This window comes from Topomyia yanbarensis, chromosome 1, assembly GCF_030247195.1.
Source record: "Topomyia yanbarensis strain Yona2022 chromosome 1, ASM3024719v1, whole genome shotgun sequence".
NCBI lineage: Eukaryota > Metazoa > Arthropoda > Insecta > Diptera > Culicidae > Topomyia > Topomyia yanbarensis.
Window position 1 is genome coordinate 180,624,531 of NC_080670.1, and position 21,790 is coordinate 180,646,320.

At 40.4% G+C, this 21,790-nt stretch overlaps 1 protein-coding gene across 1 annotated transcript in view; it reads left to right on the plus strand.

Moving 5' to 3' along the window:
• LOC131676112 (uncharacterized) overlaps window positions 1-21,790 on the plus strand; it is a 171,091-nt gene that overhangs the window by 140,414 nt on the left and 8,887 nt on the right. The window contains exons 5-8 of the mRNA XM_058955236.1: window positions 7,894-9,414; window positions 9,477-10,977; window positions 11,301-11,857; window positions 18,167-18,279. Coding sequence (XP_058811219.1) covers window positions 8,102-9,414; window positions 9,477-10,977; window positions 11,301-11,857; window positions 18,167-18,279 — 3,484 coding nt within the window. The 5' untranslated portion in view covers window positions 7,894-8,101. The remainder of the gene's footprint in view (window positions 1-7,893; window positions 9,415-9,476; window positions 10,978-11,300; window positions 11,858-18,166; window positions 18,280-21,790) is intronic.

Sequence of the window (21,790 nt, forward strand, 5' to 3'; positions counted from 1 at the left end):
CTAATGTGGCTACATCACTTCGCTTCAAGACGCGTGCTGTCCGACTTCGTTGTTGCTCCGTCGGAATTAACTAATTTATAGCCCCTATGTTTGGGTAATCCGGAAAAACGAGTGGATCACAAGTATGCTTGCAAGGAGCCGCCTTGGGGATATCCACAAATGTTAAAGTATATAATTCGAAAGAACAGTTCATGATATAAGGAAAGATAATAAAGATAATTTTATTTATTGGACGCTGTATTGAAAACCAAAACTCACGTCTAGTGGATCGCAGTTCTAGTGAGCTACATCAACAAAAACCTATAAAATTCACGCTATACGTAAGTTATAGATAAACAATCCATAATTACAAAAATGAACAAGCACAAAAAGTTTAAAAATGAAACTCAAAAGACCTGCTCATATTTTAAAGAAGGCAAAATCAGTTATAAAATACATTCACTCGAAATATGATCAATATCAGGTAATGGATAACAACACATTATTATTGCTTGGTGTAGCTCTAACTTTATGGGTCATTCACCTGATAAACTACACATTCGTGTGTTATGCTAAATGACCTTCAGTGATCACTTGGGACAATTATGCCAAATGTCCGTTATGCCAAATGACTCTCACTTTACGCAACATTAGAATTTATGCTAAATGATCGTTATCGTGGAGATAAAATAAATTAGGCCAAATGACCTACAGTGTGATCAATTTTCTTAATTATGTCAAATGACCATTATGTCAAATGTCCATTGTGCCAAATACCAAATGACTTTATGCCTTCCCCTCACAAGTGTCACAAGTGGAGGGATTTAATAGGGATCTGGTATCAACTTGTGCTATGACTAGCTCGCGATTTTAGATTCTAGGAGTCCTGGGGTCCAGCCACCAGAAAACTCATTAGGTGCTAACAATATGTTTAAAAATATCGAAACGGCCAATAGCGAGGAAATATCTAAAACACGACTAATTCAAATATTAATTTCATGAAAAACAAACTAGCAAAAGGAAAAGCACAAAAAATCGAAAAAAATAATTAAGAGTGGTAAACAAACTTAAAAATTATGAATTATAATTGCCACGGACAGTGTTTGAAATTTTCGCATTCGTTAACAGAAATAGGCGATATTTCACCTACTTCGACCAGCAATAAAAAAGCAAGCATGTTATGCACCATGGTTAGCTCTACAACTGTTCACGACAAGATCGGATGCTATCTTCTTTTAGCGGTATAATATGAGATGATGTAAAATTGTTGAATAACTAATAGTTGCACAAAAATCATATGAATGAGTACATACTGATTCGTGATCAAAATATTGTAGTAATGTGAAGAAATAATTGCTTTAATACATTAATTGGTTTCCCTGCACTTGGTTTATCACGAGGTTTGTAGCCGTGAAATCATCACGCCTCCATACTGTATTGTCAGCCACTTTCCGCAATTTTTTGAAAGGTAAAAAGTCGAATCTCTGCCTACTAGGAAAGAAAAAGCTGTGCGATAGACTGTTTGTCGTGAGAATGAGCGCATATTTTAACCTCTGACCATGAAAATATGAAATAATTTTGAGCGGCCCGAAATAAGCAAATAACTGTACCGAAAACACTTACCTTGTATGACGGACATATTTGCGTCGGTTTTTTATTCTCACTAGTACAAATAGAAGCATCAATTACTAATTTAATACAAAAAGTAGAAAGTTTAAAATGTGCGGAACAAGCTAATACTGTTAACAACCTTCTACTCGAAAATCTCATTCGCTTCGTTCCTAAAAACCACTTACAGAAGAGGGGTAAAAATTGTGAAATAAGCGTTTTTGAGCAAAGTGCAAATCGCACTAATCAGTTGAACAAAGATGGCAGTCATTGCTCTGGTTTTAACAATAGGGATAAGTTGAAAATGAGTTCAACACCCTAATTGTTTCATTTCACCTCGGGACGGGTCAAATTCCCGATAAACATATGATTAGAGCGCATAAGCAAACCGTCAAAGTTCCCTTTGGAGGTAAATGTCGGACAAACAGTTATTAGTCGAACATTGACTTATCCAGTTGCGTTGGTATTGTGCCGTTTTGACGTTTGAATTGGGAGGAAAATAAATCATTTACACGGCGAAATGGGAGGAACACAAACCGCTTCTGGGCTTAAGGGATGTGGCGGTAGTATAAAAATGCGAGATCTCAGTGTGCGTATTTTAAACGTCAGATATCTCAATAGTTCACAGCAGTAAATGAAAGAGAAAACTTTTGTTTACCACCGACATCTGTTATTGGCAAGTAACGGTTTGCCCGGAATTTCCGCACAATTTACCTACAAGCTTTGACAGTTCATTCGTCGGGATTTCCCCTCCCCCGTTCACATTTTATTGATGTTCCCGTTAATTCAGGTAAATCTTGGGCACGTCCCCCCAGGCTTATTCAATGCTCCGACACATGTATCTTTTTTCCCTGATGATGTAGTAAAGAATTTTACAATCAAGTAGGCTACTGAAATCGATGAACATTCGATAGACTCTCTTCAAAATCGTGACAATGCAGAAATGTTATCCTCTATGGCTCGTCACCATGTTTTGAAGATACCCGTGCAATGTGCCGGTCACAAATTTGAAAAGTGGTGAGACTAGTAGTCCTTGATTAATTTTGTGTGCGTGATCATTTCGTTTGCTCATTTCTCTACTGAGTATACATTTCGTTTTGCACAGTCACTACAGAGACAATCACAATGAGGTAATTGGTTTGCACTATGAAAATTACATTTCAATTTCATATTTATTTCCAATTTTAAATTCAAAAAATAAAGTCAACTCCTGTCAACATCTTCGACAAAGAAACCGAAAAAAAGGAAAGCTTGTAATATTCGTGATTATTTCGAAATTATTGAAGATTCGTTCGGGTCAGCCGTCGGAATGAAATGTCGTGCGGACGGGTGTACAACTGTGTTAACTTGTATAACCGTTTTCAACCTTGAGCGCCATTTTGCCGGTAAACATCCGAGAATGGCGAGGGAGCTAGGAATCGTCGTTGGTCCGCTGCGGAAGCCCCAAAAGTTGACAATACTGATTAACAGGCAGGAATTCGTTCAAAACTGTGTAGAGCTTGTGACCGTATGCCATTATCCGTTGAATCTTTTTACTAAGAAATGCTTTCGAGGTATCATAGATCCAATCGCAACTAAATTACAGCTTCCAGCCATGAATCCTACGAACATCTCGGCATTTTGTGAATCAGCGGAATCGACATTCATTGAAATTATTACCAAGGAGTTGAAAAACCGAATGTTCTCGATGAAACTGGATCTCGCCACACGCCATGGACGGTCTGTGATTGGTGTAAACGTTCAGTTTATCCAAAACGGGATTGTTACAGTGCGAACCTTGGGATTAATTGAGACGACGGATCGACACACTGCTATCAATATACAAAAAGAAGTGATGCAGTTTATGGTTAAATTTAATTTAAAGGAAACCCAGCTTTACACTATAACAACAGATTGCGGCAGTAATGTTTTGAAATTTGTACGGTTGATGATTCAGGCACAAGAATCGGCTTTCCAGCTTGATGCAGAGGACCAAGTTGTAAACCAAGACAATGACATTCCAAACGATTCCACGGACTCTAGTAGTGATGAAGTTCCGGAGGACACCGATGAGGAAATGATCACTGAGTTAGACTACGTGATTAATTCTGTAAGATGTGGAGCACATGGTGTGAACCTTGTGGTGACGCAAGCACTTTCAGATGCATCTTCGACTAAAATAATTGGAAAAGTAAAGGAACTCGTTAAGATTCTTCGTGTGGAGCCATATAAGCATAGTTTTACCGCTAGCAAAAAGAAACTTCCTTTTCTAGACTGCACGACGCGATGGGGGTACACCTATCTCATGCTAAACTGCTTAGTAGACCATCAGCAGTTTATATGGGATATACTGCCAGATGCTTTGAAGGATATGTTTGATAAGGACTTCTGGGAAATATGCAATTTGCTCCGTGACACTCTGAAACCAGTTTTCATACTAACAAAGAAGTTACAAGAACAGGACATCACATACGGAGATTTTTATATTTTGTGGAGAGAGCTGCTACTTGAGTTGAAGGACAGGAAGAACTCATTATCTGAAAGACTTATTAATGCAATGGAACAACGGGAACGCACATATTTCGAGAATGACGCATTTTTGGCTGCAATTTTCATGGACAGGAGGATAAATTACATTGGGACTCCATTTTTGAACGAAGAACAGCAGAACCAAGGAATGGTCAGTCTAGGGTTTTTTTAATTACTACAATAAAAATATTTTCACTTGCAGCAACATTTACAAAAGCTTTGGGAAGCAATGAGCTTAGAATCTGCTAAGCCTTGCACGTCGTCCACTACAACTGCAAAAGATAGTTCATTCCAAATCACTCAATCTGTTCAGAAGGTTAGTCGATTGGAACAATTTCTGCTGGAAAACACTGCATCTGCGGCTACCAGTGACGTATCCACAATGGCGGTTAAACTGAAGAAGTTTGTGGTTCAAGACCGTCTACCGATTGAAACGGATGTTCTTCGATGGTGGGAACAGAACAAATTCAACGATCTGGATTTATACAACTTGGCTTGTATAGCTCTGGCAGTACCATGCACTCAAGTCAGCGTGGAACGAGCGTTCAGTGGATTCGCGCAGGTGTTTACCTCATTTCGCACCAGATTAGGGAAATCGAGAATGGAGATGATACTTTTTATTAAACTAAATTCAGATTTGTTCCGCACATATGATGTAGAAATCGCTCCTGATAGCACCTTATCTCAATAATATACGATACATCAGTTCTACAAATGCAATTAATAATCGCAGTAAATACATTCTTATGAATTATTATATTTGAGGCTTATTTTGTTGAAAATCGATCTCGGCCTACAGTTGAAGAGTTGCATGTTGTATATTTTATCCGTTAATGGAAAGTATTTAGATCTGTTCTAAATGCACTAATTCAGGTTCAAATAGGTAGAGTAACTATAGAAATAAACAAATATGCTATTCGCATTGATCCCCGGTCCACGGCTGCTCCAAAATTCACTAGTGGGGTGCTTACTTTCTGGTGTAGGTCAGTTTTTTGCGAAGTAGCCCTCTGGTTTTAAAAGACCTCTGGTGACCTAGAACTGCAAATTTAAGTAGTTTGAGAGACACATTTTAGCGAAATTTTTACTTTTTTTGCTTTCATCGGAATATCGGTTTGAATCACAATTTGCTATGTGATCGCACGCCCCAACCCGTAACTCCGGAACCGGAGTCGGATCGGGATAAAATTTAATAGCCATCTACGGGGACGCAACATCTTTCATTTGAGACCAAGTCGTTGGTTCGGTCTAGGCGTCTCCGAGAAACCGATGTGAATGTTATTCTGAATTTGGATACTTCCGCCGGGGCTTCCGGAACCGATGATGGTGTCCAATATGACCAAAGAGACTTTGAATAGCTGTTAGTGACCTAGTACTACAAATCTAAGCAGTTGTGGTCGCATTTTGGAAAAATTTTCACCATTATACTTTCAGTGTAGAATTTATTAAAATCGACATTTTATGCGTGATCCTACTCATCACCCTGTAATTCAGGAACCGGAAGTTAGATCCATTATAAATGCAATGGCAGCCTATGGGAACGTTGCACCTTTCATTTGGGACTAAGTTTGTGAAAATCGGTTCAGCCATCTCTGAGTAAAGTGAGTGAGTTGTGTTCGCGTACACACTAGGGCATTGCAAAAAAAATTTTTTTTTGATTTCTCAAAGGCCCCCCTCTCATATTGTGCAAATGTCAAAGTAAGCTCAGATGCCAAATTCCATATCATATGGACAATTTTAGACCCCCGCCCACTTTGCTTGAAAATTTTGAAATTGGTAATATGGGAAAATATGGAGGAAAAATATATTAAATGCTATAACTTTTGAAGTAGCAATCAGAAAATTACAATTTATACCTCTTTTTAAAGTAAATAACCTTAGTATTTGAAGGAAGACATTCCTGTTTCTAGACAAATAGGGAAAAATAGGGTACTGGGTCATTTTGGCCTCAAAATTCCCTATTTTTAATAATTTTTCTGCTCCGTGATGCAAATCATACATATTTTGGAGTTTTTCTAATGTGAAAAAATCTCAGATATCGAACGGAACCTTTTTGACCTTTGTCCGAATACGGGAAGTTGGGGTTATAGGGCCTTTTGTCATTAATATTAAATTTTATCATTTTCTCGTGCATATATCTCTATTATTCTTCAATCAATTCTCATAAAATGTACCTTTGTTAAACGTGAAAAATCCTTAGGAACACAATAAAAATAGATTCGTTATCGGTAAAATTCAGAAACATCAAATTATCTGATATATAGTTCCGATTTCACATTTTTATCATAAAATTGCACATATTAACTCCATTTAACAACAAAATTCTTATTAAATTTACTACTTTTAGTGTAAAATACGCTTCCGGATCGCATGAGAAAAGTTTCCATCCTGGAAAAATAGGGGCAGTTGAGGTATTAAGACTTTTAACAAAAAAATGTAATTTGTAGAGTTGTCCAAAAATTTGGTGTTTCTGAATTTTACTGATAACGAATTCATTTTTGTTGTATTCATAAGAATTTTCCGCGTTCAACAAGCTACATTTAATGAAGGTTTTTAAAGGTTTTCAGAATCTTTTATTCTAGTTGGAATTATACGAGTTTTGGTTACTCGAATTTTAAGTACATTGAAATACTTTGTATAATACCAATTAACATCAATTTAATAATGAGTATCTTTCCAGAATTGATTTAAGCAAACATTTGAATGAAAAACATTGACATCAATAACTTAATGTGGATGAACGTGCAGGTTATCAAAGTCACCCCGTAACACGAAAACGGACTTCAACTTGAAATAATTTTTGAAAAAAATAGCTGTAAGCGGACAATTTTAAGTAAAACCATCCAATCTTGTTCTCCATACATCAGTACATGTTTCAAAAATATTAAACTTGAAAAAAATGTGTTGCGTCTAAAAATATGTAATGATTACTTCGAAAAGTGATCAATGTCACCCCGGTTTACGGTACTTGTCGTAATTGATATTACTATTAATATTACCCTACAACATAATTGTGTTCATATGCGCCAGGGAAAGGATATTTTCGTATTTAAAGAAGTTCATTGAACACAATTCTCTTTCCAAGGGTTTCGAAAAATCAAATGTTTCATTAGAATGGTTCCATTTTTACAGAATCAAAAATTCAAACATAAGTATTATTCAGTTCGAATAGTTTTACATGAAAAAAACTGAATCAAAAGTAATGCATTTGATATTGTATGATATTATTAATTTAAGCTACCTACACTATCGATATCAATAAAACCGACTACAACGTCAACATACCAACATATATCCTTCGTCAGACATTATATCAACTGTATGATAGCTCAGAAGAGAAACTAATTGAACTGCTCAGTTTTCAACTGTGCACAAAATTTCAAAGCTCACTTGTTCCAAAATTTCAAAATACAGTCGCCTTGCTTTGCTCCGTTCGCTATGTGCTCCTTTTAACAAGGTGTAAATATTCGAATAGTTGGCAAGGAGATATACTACATGGAGAATAACTTGGAAGAAATTCACGCGAGTGATATAAGAGAACGAAACATTACTGCGTGCCTACTTGGTTGTTGAGATTTTTTTACTCCCATACATTAGGCTTCAGAGGAGCGGTCCCCCTTTTGAGCTAGAAATTTCTGATTTTGTATTCCAACAAGCATATACTGGACCTATAATAGGTACGACCTGGTCCAACTACCCCGAGTGCAACTGTCGATCGCTTTCCTTACCTAGCACAACCACAGCATTGTTTCGACAACTAGTTTAATGCTTTTTTCTGTCTCTCTTTCTATCTACTTCCAGCACCACCCCGATTGCATATATAATCCGACCGGCCAACCGTGAACTGACTTAGCAGCATGCTGACACCGCTTAGATTGTTGCAGCAACGTTACCAATTCTGTTAAATTATCATAAAAATCACCAGTGCATAACGTCGGTCGAGATTTATCAACACGTGGTGTACAGTTTCATCCTATAGCACCCCCGACTAACGGGGCCAAACACCGCCATGGACACCGTACAAGTGGCACTACTACAACTACTACTGCTGCTAGTGGCGTTACTTACGCACAATTTGGCAAACTCATTTCCGCAGCATTACGATTACGTGATAGGAGGAGCGGACTACGGTGGTGGAGCCACTGGACCTAACACTGCGGGAGCATCTGCCGGCCGGATCAACAACAACAACGAACAGCAGCAGTTCACTTGCCCGGAGCCGACCCCGACCAGTGATTGCAGTTGCATGTACGCCAGCACCGATTTCGAGATTCAATGTCCCGTGATTAATCCGGAAATTACGGTGAAAATCAAACCGGGGATGTACGCACAGATACAGTGCTACGAGAAGCACGATTTTAGTGAGATGCCCATTTTGAACGTTGGCAATACGAGCCAGGTGAAGATTATACACTGTCCGCTGCCGCAGCGGAAATCTATCCGGCAGTTTGTTAGTTTTCTCGGCGTGACGCACGTGAAAGATTTCTGGTATCAGAACTATGGGAAGGATCTGGGGGTTCGGCTCGTACGGCAACACTTTGAAGGGATGCAGGATTTGGAAAAGCTTTTCCTTAGCTCCGGGATTGAAGATATCCAGCCGGATCTGTTTGCCGATCTTCCGAATTTGAAGTGGTTGATACTACGCAGTAATCATGTTAAACTTTTACACAATGTGTTCGATAATTTGACGAATCTGCAGATATTGGAGTTAGGGGCAAATCAGATCACTGAGCTGGAGCCAGGACTGTTTAAGAATCAAAGGAAACTGCGTCACTTGAATCTTTGGCGCAATCAGCTTCGTAACATAACGAAAGAATCGTTCCGTGGTGCTGAAACTCTTCAGGAATTGGATCTCTCCGTAAATGCAATCGAATCGCTTAACCCGGATGTGTTTGCTCTGCTACCGGATTTGACAGTGCTGAATCTTGGTTTTAATCGGTTTACCGCTTTGCCGGAGAATCTTCTATCCGATAATCGGAATCTCAAGGAATTTAAGTTCATCAACAATCAGGCACCGCTGCAAACACTTCCGGATAATTTTCTCGGGAATCTTCCGCAGTTGAAAACTGTAATACTCAACCGGTGCAGCTTTACTCATCTTCCTGCATCACTGTTTCGCGGTTCTAGCGATATCACGCATATGGATCTCAGTTACAATCAACTCAGTTCTGTACCGAAACTGCTTTTGCGGGATCAGCTACGTCTACAGGATCTGAACCTTGCGTACAACGAATTGGAGATGCTTCCCGATGGATTGTTTGAGAATACCAAGGAACTATTGACGCTTCAGTTGTCGTACAATCGTCTATATAATCTGTCAGCGTAAGTATTCCCATCATATAAGTTACCTTTCAACGCTTTAATGATTTACTTTTCTTTTTCAGAAACATTTTTGTATCCTTGGAGAAACTAACCGTGCTGAACATCGACAACAACTTACTGCACGTGATCAACCAATTCACGTTCAGCGGAACGACCGCCCTGGAAAAATTGTACATGCAAAACAATCAGCTGTCCTTCCACGATTTCAGCTTCATACAGGAGCAGGACATCGTTGATACCGATGGTACCCCGTTCCAGTACCTCAATAATCTTCGCGTCCTGAATCTGCGCAACAACAGCATCACAACCATCTTCCGAGATTGGAACTACAACACGCTGGCACTACGTGACCTGGATCTCAGCTACAATAACATATCAACGCTGTCCTACCTGAGCTTACAGTTCGTATCCCAGGAGATTCGCGTCAATCTTTCCCACAATCGCATCACCGAGATCGATATGAAGGATATGGAACCCATCATAACGTCACAGCGTCAAACGGATGACGCCAGAATCCACGTAGACGTCAACAACAACCCACTGAACTGTAACTGTGTCATATTCTCGTTCGTCCAATACCTGCTGCACGAACTGGACAAGGCCGTGTATCGACGAATCCAATTTTCAGCCGACAACCTAAGTTGCATGGAACCCAAGGAACACCGAGACACACCGGTTACCCAACTAAAAACTAAAGATCTACTCTGTCAGCTTGATCAACCCGGAACGGAAATCAAACGTTGCCCGGCAAATTGCAGTTGCTTCGTTCGTCCGGTTGATCGCGGTGTCATTGTCAACTGTACCCGGCGAGGACTTGTTGAGGTACCTCCATTGCCACAACCGGCCATGTTTGGATTTAACTTCCTCGAGCTGCACATTGAAGACAACAACATCACCCGACTGCCGACGGAAAATCTCACCGGATACGGCAAGGTTGCGGAACTGTACGCTCAGAACAATGGTATTTCTGTGGTGGAACCGGACAATCTTCCGGCCAGTTTACGCGTCCTGGATTTGACCAAAAACAAGCTTACCATGTTGAATCAGTCGGTTGTGGAGGTGCTGAACAGTAGCAAGCAGTTGGTGAGCTTACAGCTTTCGGACAACCGCTGGCGCTGTGATTGTGATTCGACACAGTTTTTGAATTTTGTGCAGCAAAACCACAAAAAGATCGCCGATATCGGTCGGGTGACGTGCGAGGATGGCCGGGAGTTCGATTCGATTACGGTGAGCGAGTTGTGCAGCGAAAATACGGTCACTATCATCACCGTCAGTATTGTGCTGTCGATCGTGGGTCTGTTGATCGGTTTGTTTACGGTGCTGTACTTTTCCTACCAAATGGAGGTTAAGGTGTGGCTGTTCACCCACAATATATGCCTGTGGCTTGTGTCGGAAGAGGAACTGGACAAGGACAAACTGTACGATGCGTTTATTTCCTACTCGCACAAGGACGAGGAATTTATTACGGAACATCTGGTGCCAACGTTGGAGAAGGAACCAATGAATTTCAAGACCTGCTGGCATGTTCGCGATTGGATGCCGGGCGAGTTGATTCCAACACAGGTTAGTTACACCTTAACTATTGTAACAATCTAAATAAAAAAAATTCCTCAAACTTTTTCGTGGTATCCAACGGGGAAAACAGCCCGAAATGGTGAGTTAAGCGAAATAAATTATGTAAAAAAATCTCAGAGGCAGGATACGAACCTGCAACCCTTGGGACTCCGGCCCCATGCACTTCTAAGGTTCTAATTCTGCCTCTGAGGGATTTTTTCACATAATTGCTTTCGCTTAACTCACCATTTCGGTCTGTTTACCCCGTTGGATACCACCAAAAAGTACGTCAAGAACAAAAAAAAATTATTCAAAAAATTTCCTACTTTCAGATCACAAAATCGGTGGACGACTCACGCCGAACAATCGTCGTACTATCGACCAACTTCCTGGAATCGGGCTGGGGCCGGATGGAGTTCCGCACGGCACACCTCAACTCGATGGCCGAAAACCGCGTCCGGGTGATCGTGATCATCTACGGTGACATCGGCGATATTGAACAGCTGGACTCCGAACTGAAAGCCTACCTGAAAATGAACACCTACGTCAAGTGGGGCGATCCATGGTTTTGGGACAAACTGCGCTACGCTATGCCGCATCCACCGACCGTGCGAGGTCTGAACAAGAAAGGTCTAATCAAGAATCACATCAAGAGTTCCGTCGACGACAAACTGGAACTGATAAAACCCGTCCCGGTTACTCCTCCTCCGATGACTACCCCGCCGGCAGAAATGAACGGAAACATTACCCCGCCCTTCACCATCTCCAATGGGAAGGTGATGAATGGAAATGGATACCACGGCAATGGACACATTATGAATGGGCATGTTGCCAATGGTCACGTGAACGGTGCCTTCATGATAAACAGCAATGCCAAACAAAGTGACGTGTAGCTGTCAGTTTCTGAACCAACTGGAATCGTTAGTAGTAGCAGTCGCAAAAAACAAGAACCAGACTGAGCTGATACGTGAGATTAGACACTCATTACGATCGACAGCTTATTGTACTCTCCACAATAGTTGGATCCCCGAAAGCAACAATTTGAAATGTGATAAAATTCTAACGCCGGTTCCACGTATATATCAAAGAGAGTTATGACAAACAAAGTGGAATAATTATTAAGTCAACAGACATTTATATCGAATATATAATCCACACACACACACAGACACACCCCCAACATGGTGGACGAAAGGAAGATCTCGAAAATGAAACGAAAAAAAATAATCTTTTACTGAATCTGAGGCTTCTGAACTGAATTGAAACAGCCGTAGTGCAAAATTTGAGCTTTTGAATTAAAACGAAAAACACAACAAATCATCGATGAGCCTTTTGTACATAAAAAAAGACTTATTTATTTTATATTTACCTATCGAGATTCTGCGTCGACGTATCGACACGTCGAAAAAGAGAGTTTCTGCGGAAGCAGAAATGTCCTCTCCCTAATGTCCTAATAATATGTATTTTGTAAACACGTTTTTTTTAGTAGCATCGTAGTCGTATCCTAATTTACACACATACTCCTTGTAAAATTAAAATTGCGTGAATGACGTGTATGAACATACAAACACCGCTATTATCGTAGACGTCCTAGCAATAGATAAAGCCACGAAAAATATATTTTCTTTATTTTTGTTTGTGTTAGTGTATACTAGGTAGTGCAAGTGATTGTTTGTTAACAGTAAGCTAGCGTTGTAAGGCAGCAACAGAAGTAGCCGTAAGTAGTTCGATTAAAGTATGAAACAAGTATCTGATCTTATCCAAAAATTGTAGCAATATAACGACGAGTTGCAGAAGCAGCGAAACGAATAATCTATGGATGAATAAACTTGTAAATTTTTAAATGGTGTTTTCTTGTGTATCGCGGAGAGTGGAACCTAAATATCCCTAGAATAATGGTGGGTGAGTTTGTTTCACTTTGATGACGTATGTATTCCACCAAGTTGGATGTTCGCGTTTGTGGCTGGGTTTGTTCGCGAAAGGCTCGAGCGTTTGTATTGAATACTTTACCCTGACGTCACAAATGAACTCGATGTTCATTTTGACAGTTCGCTTGCACTGTTTACATGGACTTAGAAAAATTCTTTTCGATTTGCTTCGAGCGAATCTAGTCGTCCACAATTTTTTCTAAGTCCATGTAAACAGTACTAGTGAACTGTCAAGAAAAGTGAGGTTAACTGCGTCAGTAAAAAACCTAATTCTGATGTGCCTGATCGTGTGAGCGAGAGAGTGCATGTTGCGAGTGCTAGCGTATGTAACTTCGCGTGTATAAATTCGTTTGTAAAGCCGTGTGATTAAATTATCATATTCATATAAGGTTATGAACATGCGTGTGGACCTAGATTCGGGTGTTTAATTTTGAGTTTGCGGTTCAGATGCTGGAAGAGAATGAATTCCCCCATATTACTAAAGACTCCGACTATCACTGAAGGTGCATTATCGCGATTGCATGTTCGCGTTTGCTAGCAGATTGTATTATTGCGAAGGTCACGAGCGTTGTATGTTGCGAGTGCTAGCGTGTACGTAACGTCGCGTGTATAAATTCGTCTGTTTGCAATTTTTTAGAGTGGTTCAATTGAATGCATGTACCTAGTTTGCTAAGGTGCTGGCAGGTATATGCGAATAATGATTGTGTGAGAATAGGCGTTTATACGTTCGTTTATAAATTCGTTGATTCTGTTACATTTACTTAATACCGGGGCATTTCTATGATTACGAGATTGCGAAAGTAGGTATGCGTAGGTGAGGTACAGTAGGATGCCAAAAAATTCCAAATTTTCATATCGGACACACCGAAAATGCCAAAGCACCCTGAAAAAACTCCCCACGCAAAACACGAGCCTAATCGGACACGACAAAGGAACACGGCGAAGCCGTCAAAGCCCGAAAACCCCTCATCATAAATCGAATACACACCGCCATGCCAGAAACCCCAGAAATGCTTGAAACACGGAAACAAGGTACCCTAGGAAAGGCGCCCCTTCGGAATCCAGACAATCTCCAAGCCGATTCCGGAAATACAGTTTCCAACCTTTCCCTGATGCCAAAACTTCCAGAAATGCCCCATCATAACCCAAAAACCGTCCAAGCCCTAAAAGGCGATTCCCAAACACAATACTCCCCACGTACCTCCAATACATCCGACATCAAAAATACGAATTTGACCGCCTAAACTCCAATGAGCCCCTCCCCCCATCCGGCAACCCGCACGGGTGAAATCTTTCGAACCTCGATCGGCTTATGCCAATACCCCCCCCCCCCCCCCCCCTCCCTCAACCCAAACTCCGCTCATCGACCTCCTTAAGACCCCTTTGGACAGCCTCTGACCAACTAATGGATTTGATTGGCTAGTTGGAACCACTGACAGATGGGAATGTTGGAAGTGTAAATGCACCTGTTCACATCTCAAACTGTTGTCAAATTGACAGTCAAAGTAAATTTGACGTGGAATTTGGACATTCAGTTGCTTTTCAGTTGAATCCAACTGAAAAGAGGTGCAATTAAAAAAGTCTAACCGGCGAATTAAGACCATATAACTTGTTAAGTCCTCTTTTTTCGTTGATCTGATCGGTTCCACGTGTTGGATTTCCGTGGCGCAGTACGTTTAGCGCTAGATTCTTTAGCTCCGATCCGATGTATGCGAAAAGGTGGAGTTCTCACTTGCTCTCTTACCATTTATCAATAAAGCGGACAAGGTCAGAGGTCTTCAACAATTCGATGCGAGACAAGCGAGTATCATCGTCATCGGAAAACCAGCCTCCGATCACAACTAGTATCGGCCGATTGCTCTCCTGTATCCGATCCTATTTCCCCTCGTCAATTTATATGTCAATGACATTGATGAATGTCTTGATAGATAACTCCTTTACACTAAGGTAACTTACAGACGACGATGTGGTTTCTGATAGGGGGACCCAATGCTGTCGACCTACAAAGAGTACTACAGGATACTTTAGCATATTTGTCTATTTGGGGTAGTAAGCTGGATATCGAATTCTCCACGGAGGTAAATCTATCATATCGCACAGGTCATCATTTATCTTAGTAAAAGATCTTGGGGTCTGATTCGTCTCGAAAGCTTCCAGGGAAAGCCACATTAGGTATCTGGAACAAAAATACCAACAAAGCTTAGCATAGACCCGCACTTCGCGATTGATCGAAAGAGTGAATATGTGCAATGAACAAAAAAAATGATGGTTTTGGAAGAGCACATCATGTTTCACTGACCCAACATTTTCATAAAATAGACAATAACCACACCGGGCATGTGCTGTTCTACCGGGGCAGCAAAGGGATGTTAGTTCGACACTCGCTGTTGATGGAAACCGAGACTACCTCTGCATCTGCACGAGCATCACGGGAAAAGAATTGTGTTAGTAGGAAAGGGAAAAGATCAAGAAGAATGTCTTGGTAGACAGTATGATCTTAGCAATATGTACGAAAGTCCCTCGCGATCAATTTCCTAGAATTTTAAACAAGCAACTTCAACTTCGGACAGTCGATCATCGGGAATGTTGGTTCTTATTTACACTTGAATGATCATTTCCAGATTTTTTTAGTTTTCGTTGAGCATGAACTTCCGTTAAAAAATGTCGTGAAACATTTTTGCAGAAGGAAAACTAGCAAAGGAAAAGAATGACATAGTCTCAAAAAATTAATCGAAGATAGTCAACGAGCTGAACATACAACAGAAAATTCGAGAAGAGAAGATAATATGAAATAATTTTGAGCGGCCCAAAATCAGCATTAACTGTGTACGACCCATAGCTCTTCGCTAATGTAGCTCCTGCCCGAAGCGAAACTGAGTCAGACTCCAACCCCAACAGCTTGCAAAATGTATGAACTGACAGCGGTTCAGGCCAAAATCCGACCCAGCCCCCGGTGCAAGCAAAATCGGCAAAAGGTGGCACCGCGGACAGGTAAGGGATAGGTGTTCTGTATCAGAGGTGAATGGCGGCATAGGTTGGCCTCATGTTGCACAATAATACAGCTTTGCCAAACCTCTGAAACAGAAATGTCAGCAAAGGATACATTTTCTTCGCACAATAACCGGAACATGGTGGGGTACTCACCATATACATTTCGAAAGAATTCAGTATCGTTGTTTGCCTATCGCTTTGTGGTAGATACGCTCGATCCGTCCATTTTTAATCAAAAGTTAATCACTTCCTACAAACTCAGCTTCGACTTACCGCAGAACTAGCTGTTATTCTATGGACCCTTAGGGTCATTGACACTTTATCCATAGACCATTACTTCATCGTTTCGGAGAGTCTCCGTTCCATTAAGGCTGTTCGTTCGACTCTACGTATTTTCTGGGAAAAAATACTGGAGTTCGTCAGTGCTTTCCCGATTACCTTGGTTTTGGGTCCCTTCTCATTGCTCCATTTTTCGGGCAATGAGTGGGCGGACTCTTTAACTATGGTAGGTGCTTTAGAAGGTGACAGCTCGAGCGTTTGTGCGTTAATGTGCTCGATCGCGTGGGTGTTTGTATGTCGCGTGTGCTAACGTGTATGCAACTTCGCGTGTATAAATTCTTCTATTTCATTACTGTGTGTCCTTTCACATATTCGCGTGGGTTCCTGGATAATCGCGCGCGGACCGCGGATGATACTTAATTTTCTGTGCTCAGATGATAGAAGAGAGTGAGTTCTCCCATATCACTAGGCATGGAACGGGTCGTCCAGTGAATATGAGCGTTATTTTTCGATTGGTCTAACTGAATGCATGGATCTAGGCTGCTATAACCAAGGGTAATGCTTGAGACTGCGTTTATAAATTTATAGGTGCTACAACGTTCGCTTAATTACCGGGGTATTTTAAGGTTGGCGAGATAGCGGGTGTAAGCAAGTGTTGCTGATTGCAATTGCATGTTCGTGTTTGTGCCAAGGTTTGTGTTATCGCGAAGGACACGAGCGCTTGTACGTTTGGAATGGGATAAATTGTGAGTGTATTGGAGAGAATATGCAATTAATTGTCTTAGTGAGTGCTAATATGAATTTAATTTAGGATATAGTAATAAAAGGAATCATCACACGCAGAATAACGATAAAAAGGTGCAAAAAGATTAAGTAGAAGCGTATAAGTTGACTGATATTATTTTTGGTATACATGAGTGGTAGAAAAGCAAAGTAATAGAAGTACATCAAAAAAGACTAATGGAGTAGAATAAATGCACACATGTAACATGCAATCAAACTACTTTAACTCAAATTAAGTTTTGTTTTTTTTGTGTTTCGAATTAATCTCGTCAGTAACTAGCACCATCTGGGTGTCTAGTTAGACGATGTATATAAATTAGTACCCAAATTAGCACTAGTTAGATACAAAAAATCACAAACAGTTCACACGACATATGTGAACGCCTAAAGCCACATGTCCCGAGTGCTGTCCTTACGAGAAAGCGAAAACGAACTATTGTCTTTTGGTAGAAGAACCAAAAGCCTTGTATTATGTAATAAATTCCCAAAAAGGGTAAATTGAACTAAACCGATTTGCGCGTTTAAAAACATAATTTAAGTTAGGTCTTGTGCCCTTAGCGTATAAATGCCAGGAAATAATATTTATTTACCATTAACGACAATAGGGATCTTTGGGGATATATGGGTTATCCCCCCCTTTTTTATTTATAGGAACGAAACTATTGAAAAAAACCTTTTTTTTAAATTGTTTCCTTTTAGGACAATAACATATTACAACCCATGAGACTCGTACAACTTTATATGTTGACTCATCAGATCCACTATAGTTTGTACATAAAACTTGGGATTGCAAGCTGCTAGCGGATTGAAAAATCTCGGTCTCCGCGATGCACCACTATCGAGGCGTAATGCAATAACCATCTTAAAGCAGTTGTCTGTCAGAGGTTCTTTACACAAATATGCTTGATGTTTGCAATACCGTCAAACCCGTCAACCTAAGGGGAGGGAGGAGATAAAAGTTTGGTTTCGCAAATAAATTCTCGTAAAAAATATGATTTGGCAAGCGAATTGCTCCGGTGGCCAAAAAAATCAGCATTTTTGTGATTGATAAGACTAACAAATTCGGAAGTATATAAAACGGATTTTACTCTTCATTAAGTCCCACGATAGTCAAGTTATGTTATGGCCCGGATCTAGCCAGCATCCATAACTGCAAAGGCTTGCTTCAATTGTATAACGACAATGGAATCAAAATTGTCCCCCGTTTCGGCCATCAGAGACATATTGGACGATACTGGAGAGAAAACTGAAGATGAAGGAGCAGTTACCAGTGATATTGGTCGGAAGAAGAATTTGTGGAATAAGCTTGCAAAGACCGTGGCTGAGGAAGGTGAGCGGCTGCTGACGAATGCAAGAATTTATTCAAAAAAACGATGAACGGATTGTTTCAGTTCTTGCCTAACTTTTGCATAGCTTCAGATTTTTTTTGCTCGGAATATTCTTAAAATTGCCTCTATTAGAAATGATTTTACGTTTATCAGTTTTGGACGTGATTAATTTCCTTTACGGAAAGTCGGTAGGTTGGTTAGGCACATAAAATTGTGTAATTCGTTGATAATTCCCCCCAAATTAGTACTGGTAGTTTTGCACCTCACTCAATGATTATAACGAATCATGTATCGTGAAATAACTCTATCTTAAAAATCAGTGCTCCAGTCTGCTCTAATTCGGCCAGATTTTTGATCACTTGTACATTGTGTGAAGACAAAGAACAATGTGTCACATTCCTGTTATGTGAAACTACACCGTAGCGGTTGATGTTAAGTATTGATGTGTCCATGCGTCTATTCATGGGTACAAACACGTTGATAAAAAATATCGCACTAAAGATGAAACTTCCCAGGTGGTTCGAGCAATGAGTAAACAAGCTCGACCAATAAATTACTATCAGATCTGGCGAAAACTACGTACGCCAGATCACGAAACAGTATTGTAGGCAGACGGCATATCAAGAAAGATCCGCGCATGGGCTTCTAAAAATCATCTAGTATCAAATTCAGTATATAATTTTTAACATTGTTGCAGGAGCTATTTTGTTTTTTGAGTATTCTTAAGTATGGTTTTTTGAATGTTTGTGTGTGAGAGTATTTTTTACTTTGATCACGTACGTATTCAACTACGATTGCACGTTTATTGACAGGGTTGTTCACGAAGGGCTCGAGCGTTTGTATGTTAACATGATCGCGTGAGCGAGCGAGTGTATGCTGCGAGTGTCAGCGTGTATGTAATTTCGCGTGTATAAATTCGTTTGTAAAGACTCCAATGCAATTATCATATTCTGAACATACGTGTGGCTTAGATTCGAAGGTTTAATTTTGAGTTTGCGAATCAAATGCTGAAAGAGAACTAGAGACTCCGGCTATGGTGATGGTGCATGAATTTGTTTTTTTTGTAGGAATGGTCCAACTGAGCAACTAGCGCCAGGCGGTAGGACCTGTGGGGTATGATGAATGATCGCGATTGCTTGCTCGCGTTTGCTAGCAGATTCGTATTATCGCGACGGTCGCGAGTGTTTGTATGTATGCTAACGTGTATTCGATCGTGTGAGCTTTTGTATGCGGCGAGTGTTAGCGGCTATGTAATTTCGTGTGGAAATCAGTATGTATAGCCGTGTGGTTGTTTGAATATTCGCGTGAGTTTATGTTCGCAAGGCCGTGATTCTTATGTACAATTTGTTTTGGGGTGGTCCAATTGAAGGCATGTACCTAAGCTGCTAAGACCGAGGTTCGGGGCTTACAGGCGTGCGCGATAAGTGATCGTGTGAGAATATGCATTTATATGTTCGCGCATGAAACCACGCTTATAAATTCGTGGATAAGGATACGTTGACTTAATACTGGGCCGTTTCTATGTTTACGAGATCGCAATAGTAGGGTGCCAAAAAATAATTGTCATCCTAAATTTTCAAAACGGACGCACCGCAAAAGCCAGACCACTCCGAAAAAGGTCCCCCGGCAAAACACGAGCCCAATTTGACACTATCAAGAGGCACCGCAAAGCCAGAAAATTCCTCTTCAGTTCAACCTTTGCCCGATGTCAAAACTTTCAGAAATGCTTCTATCTCCAGTCCCATCCTGACCCAAACACCGTCCAAGCCTAAAAAAGGCGACACCCAAAAAAAGCTCTTCAAGGCGACACCGGATCCCAACGTCCCACGCACCCCTAAAACATGCGACATCAAAAACACAGATTCGACCTCCGTAACCCCAAAGGGCTCTCGCTGCACAACCTTGATTCGTTGCTCGTACCACCACCCCCATCCAACTAATGAATTTGAATGATTTGATGGGGAATGCACCTGTGCACATCACTATGCTATATCTTAAACCGTTTGTTAGATTGATTGTTAAAGCAAATTAAAGCACTTACAAATTTGACATTTACATGCTTTTCAGAGTGCGATAGAGTGGTTAAAAGAAGTTTTTCATGCGATAATTAGAGATGGTCGGGTTTCATTTTTTTCGATCCCGAACCCGAGAGCTTAAAAATTGAAGAACCCGACCCAAGCCCAAATATTCTAGAATTGAAAAACCCGAACCCGAGAATGTAAAATTTTGTAAATCTTGAACCCGAACTACTAGAAAATTTATAATTTGAGAAGCCCGATCCGAGCCCGACTTGCTAATACGAAGAATCAACCAAAGATCCTGAAGATTTCTAATTTTGGGCACCCGAGCTGGATCCTATGCTCATCTACGAATGATAGAATCACTCGAACCTGCAGTAGCATCATACGCGTCCAATTGTATCTGTCTACGGCAAAACGAATTACTGACGAGTGGAATTCGCATTTATATTTACTATTATTGAACGTCGAATTTGTAATATTCTGAGAAACTTATATCTTAACCCGAAAGTAGGTAGGATAAATCGGCGGCTAACTCATGGGGATACAAAAAATTTAATAATGATAGTTTCAAAGAACAATCGTCGTACTTAACCAAAATTTCCAATTTTTTTATCGAAACCATTCCTGAAAAAGTAGTTTTGCATTATGTATTACCTGTATTAAATTAAGCTATGGAAATTGGCAATTCGTATTAGACAGTTTACACGATGTCACCCGCGTTACTGGTTTGTACGGTCAAACTTGTGTCGAAGGCTGCCAAACAAGATTCTCTGACGCATTTTTGATGATACATCATTAGGACGTTAGGACGATCATCTATGATGTGGTATATAATTTCTCTTATGCTTCAGATAGCATGGTATGCGCGCCAGTAGAGATACTTCGACATTTCCCATAGAGTTCTCGGAACAACTCACAACTTCTACAAATCCGATAATGGCTAGAATAGAACTCACAATATTTTACGATCAATTCCTTGAGATCGTGGAAATTCCTGTATTTTCATGAAGGAATCCGGATCATGCAACGGCCCAGCCTGGGGACAATCTGACATAAAGTGTTTCATATATGTACCACTGATTTAACAGTGACGCTAGTATATCATCACTATATGAGTGCCATTATTGTTCATGAACTTATTTTACTTTTAATTTGGTTTTAATAAAAATCCCTTTCCGGAATCCCATTTGCCTCTGCGATAGCCTGTTCCTACTTTCAGTGTAGTTCGCCAGCCTGTTGAACCTTTCCCAGAAGTTAGCCAAGAGTATCCAGCAGGCATATAGGCCGATACGATGCTGGATCTCCAGCTTCTGAATCTTCCATCTATCCGGGAGGACCTACTGTAACAGTGGTCTGAACATGTTCAGAAATGCTAGGATCGTGGACTATGATTAATAATAAAATCCACTTGTTTTGAAGTCATGCTGCTTCTTTAGTTAATAACTTTTCTCAGCGAATTTTCACAAACTTACAATGTTCCACGAATGTGTTC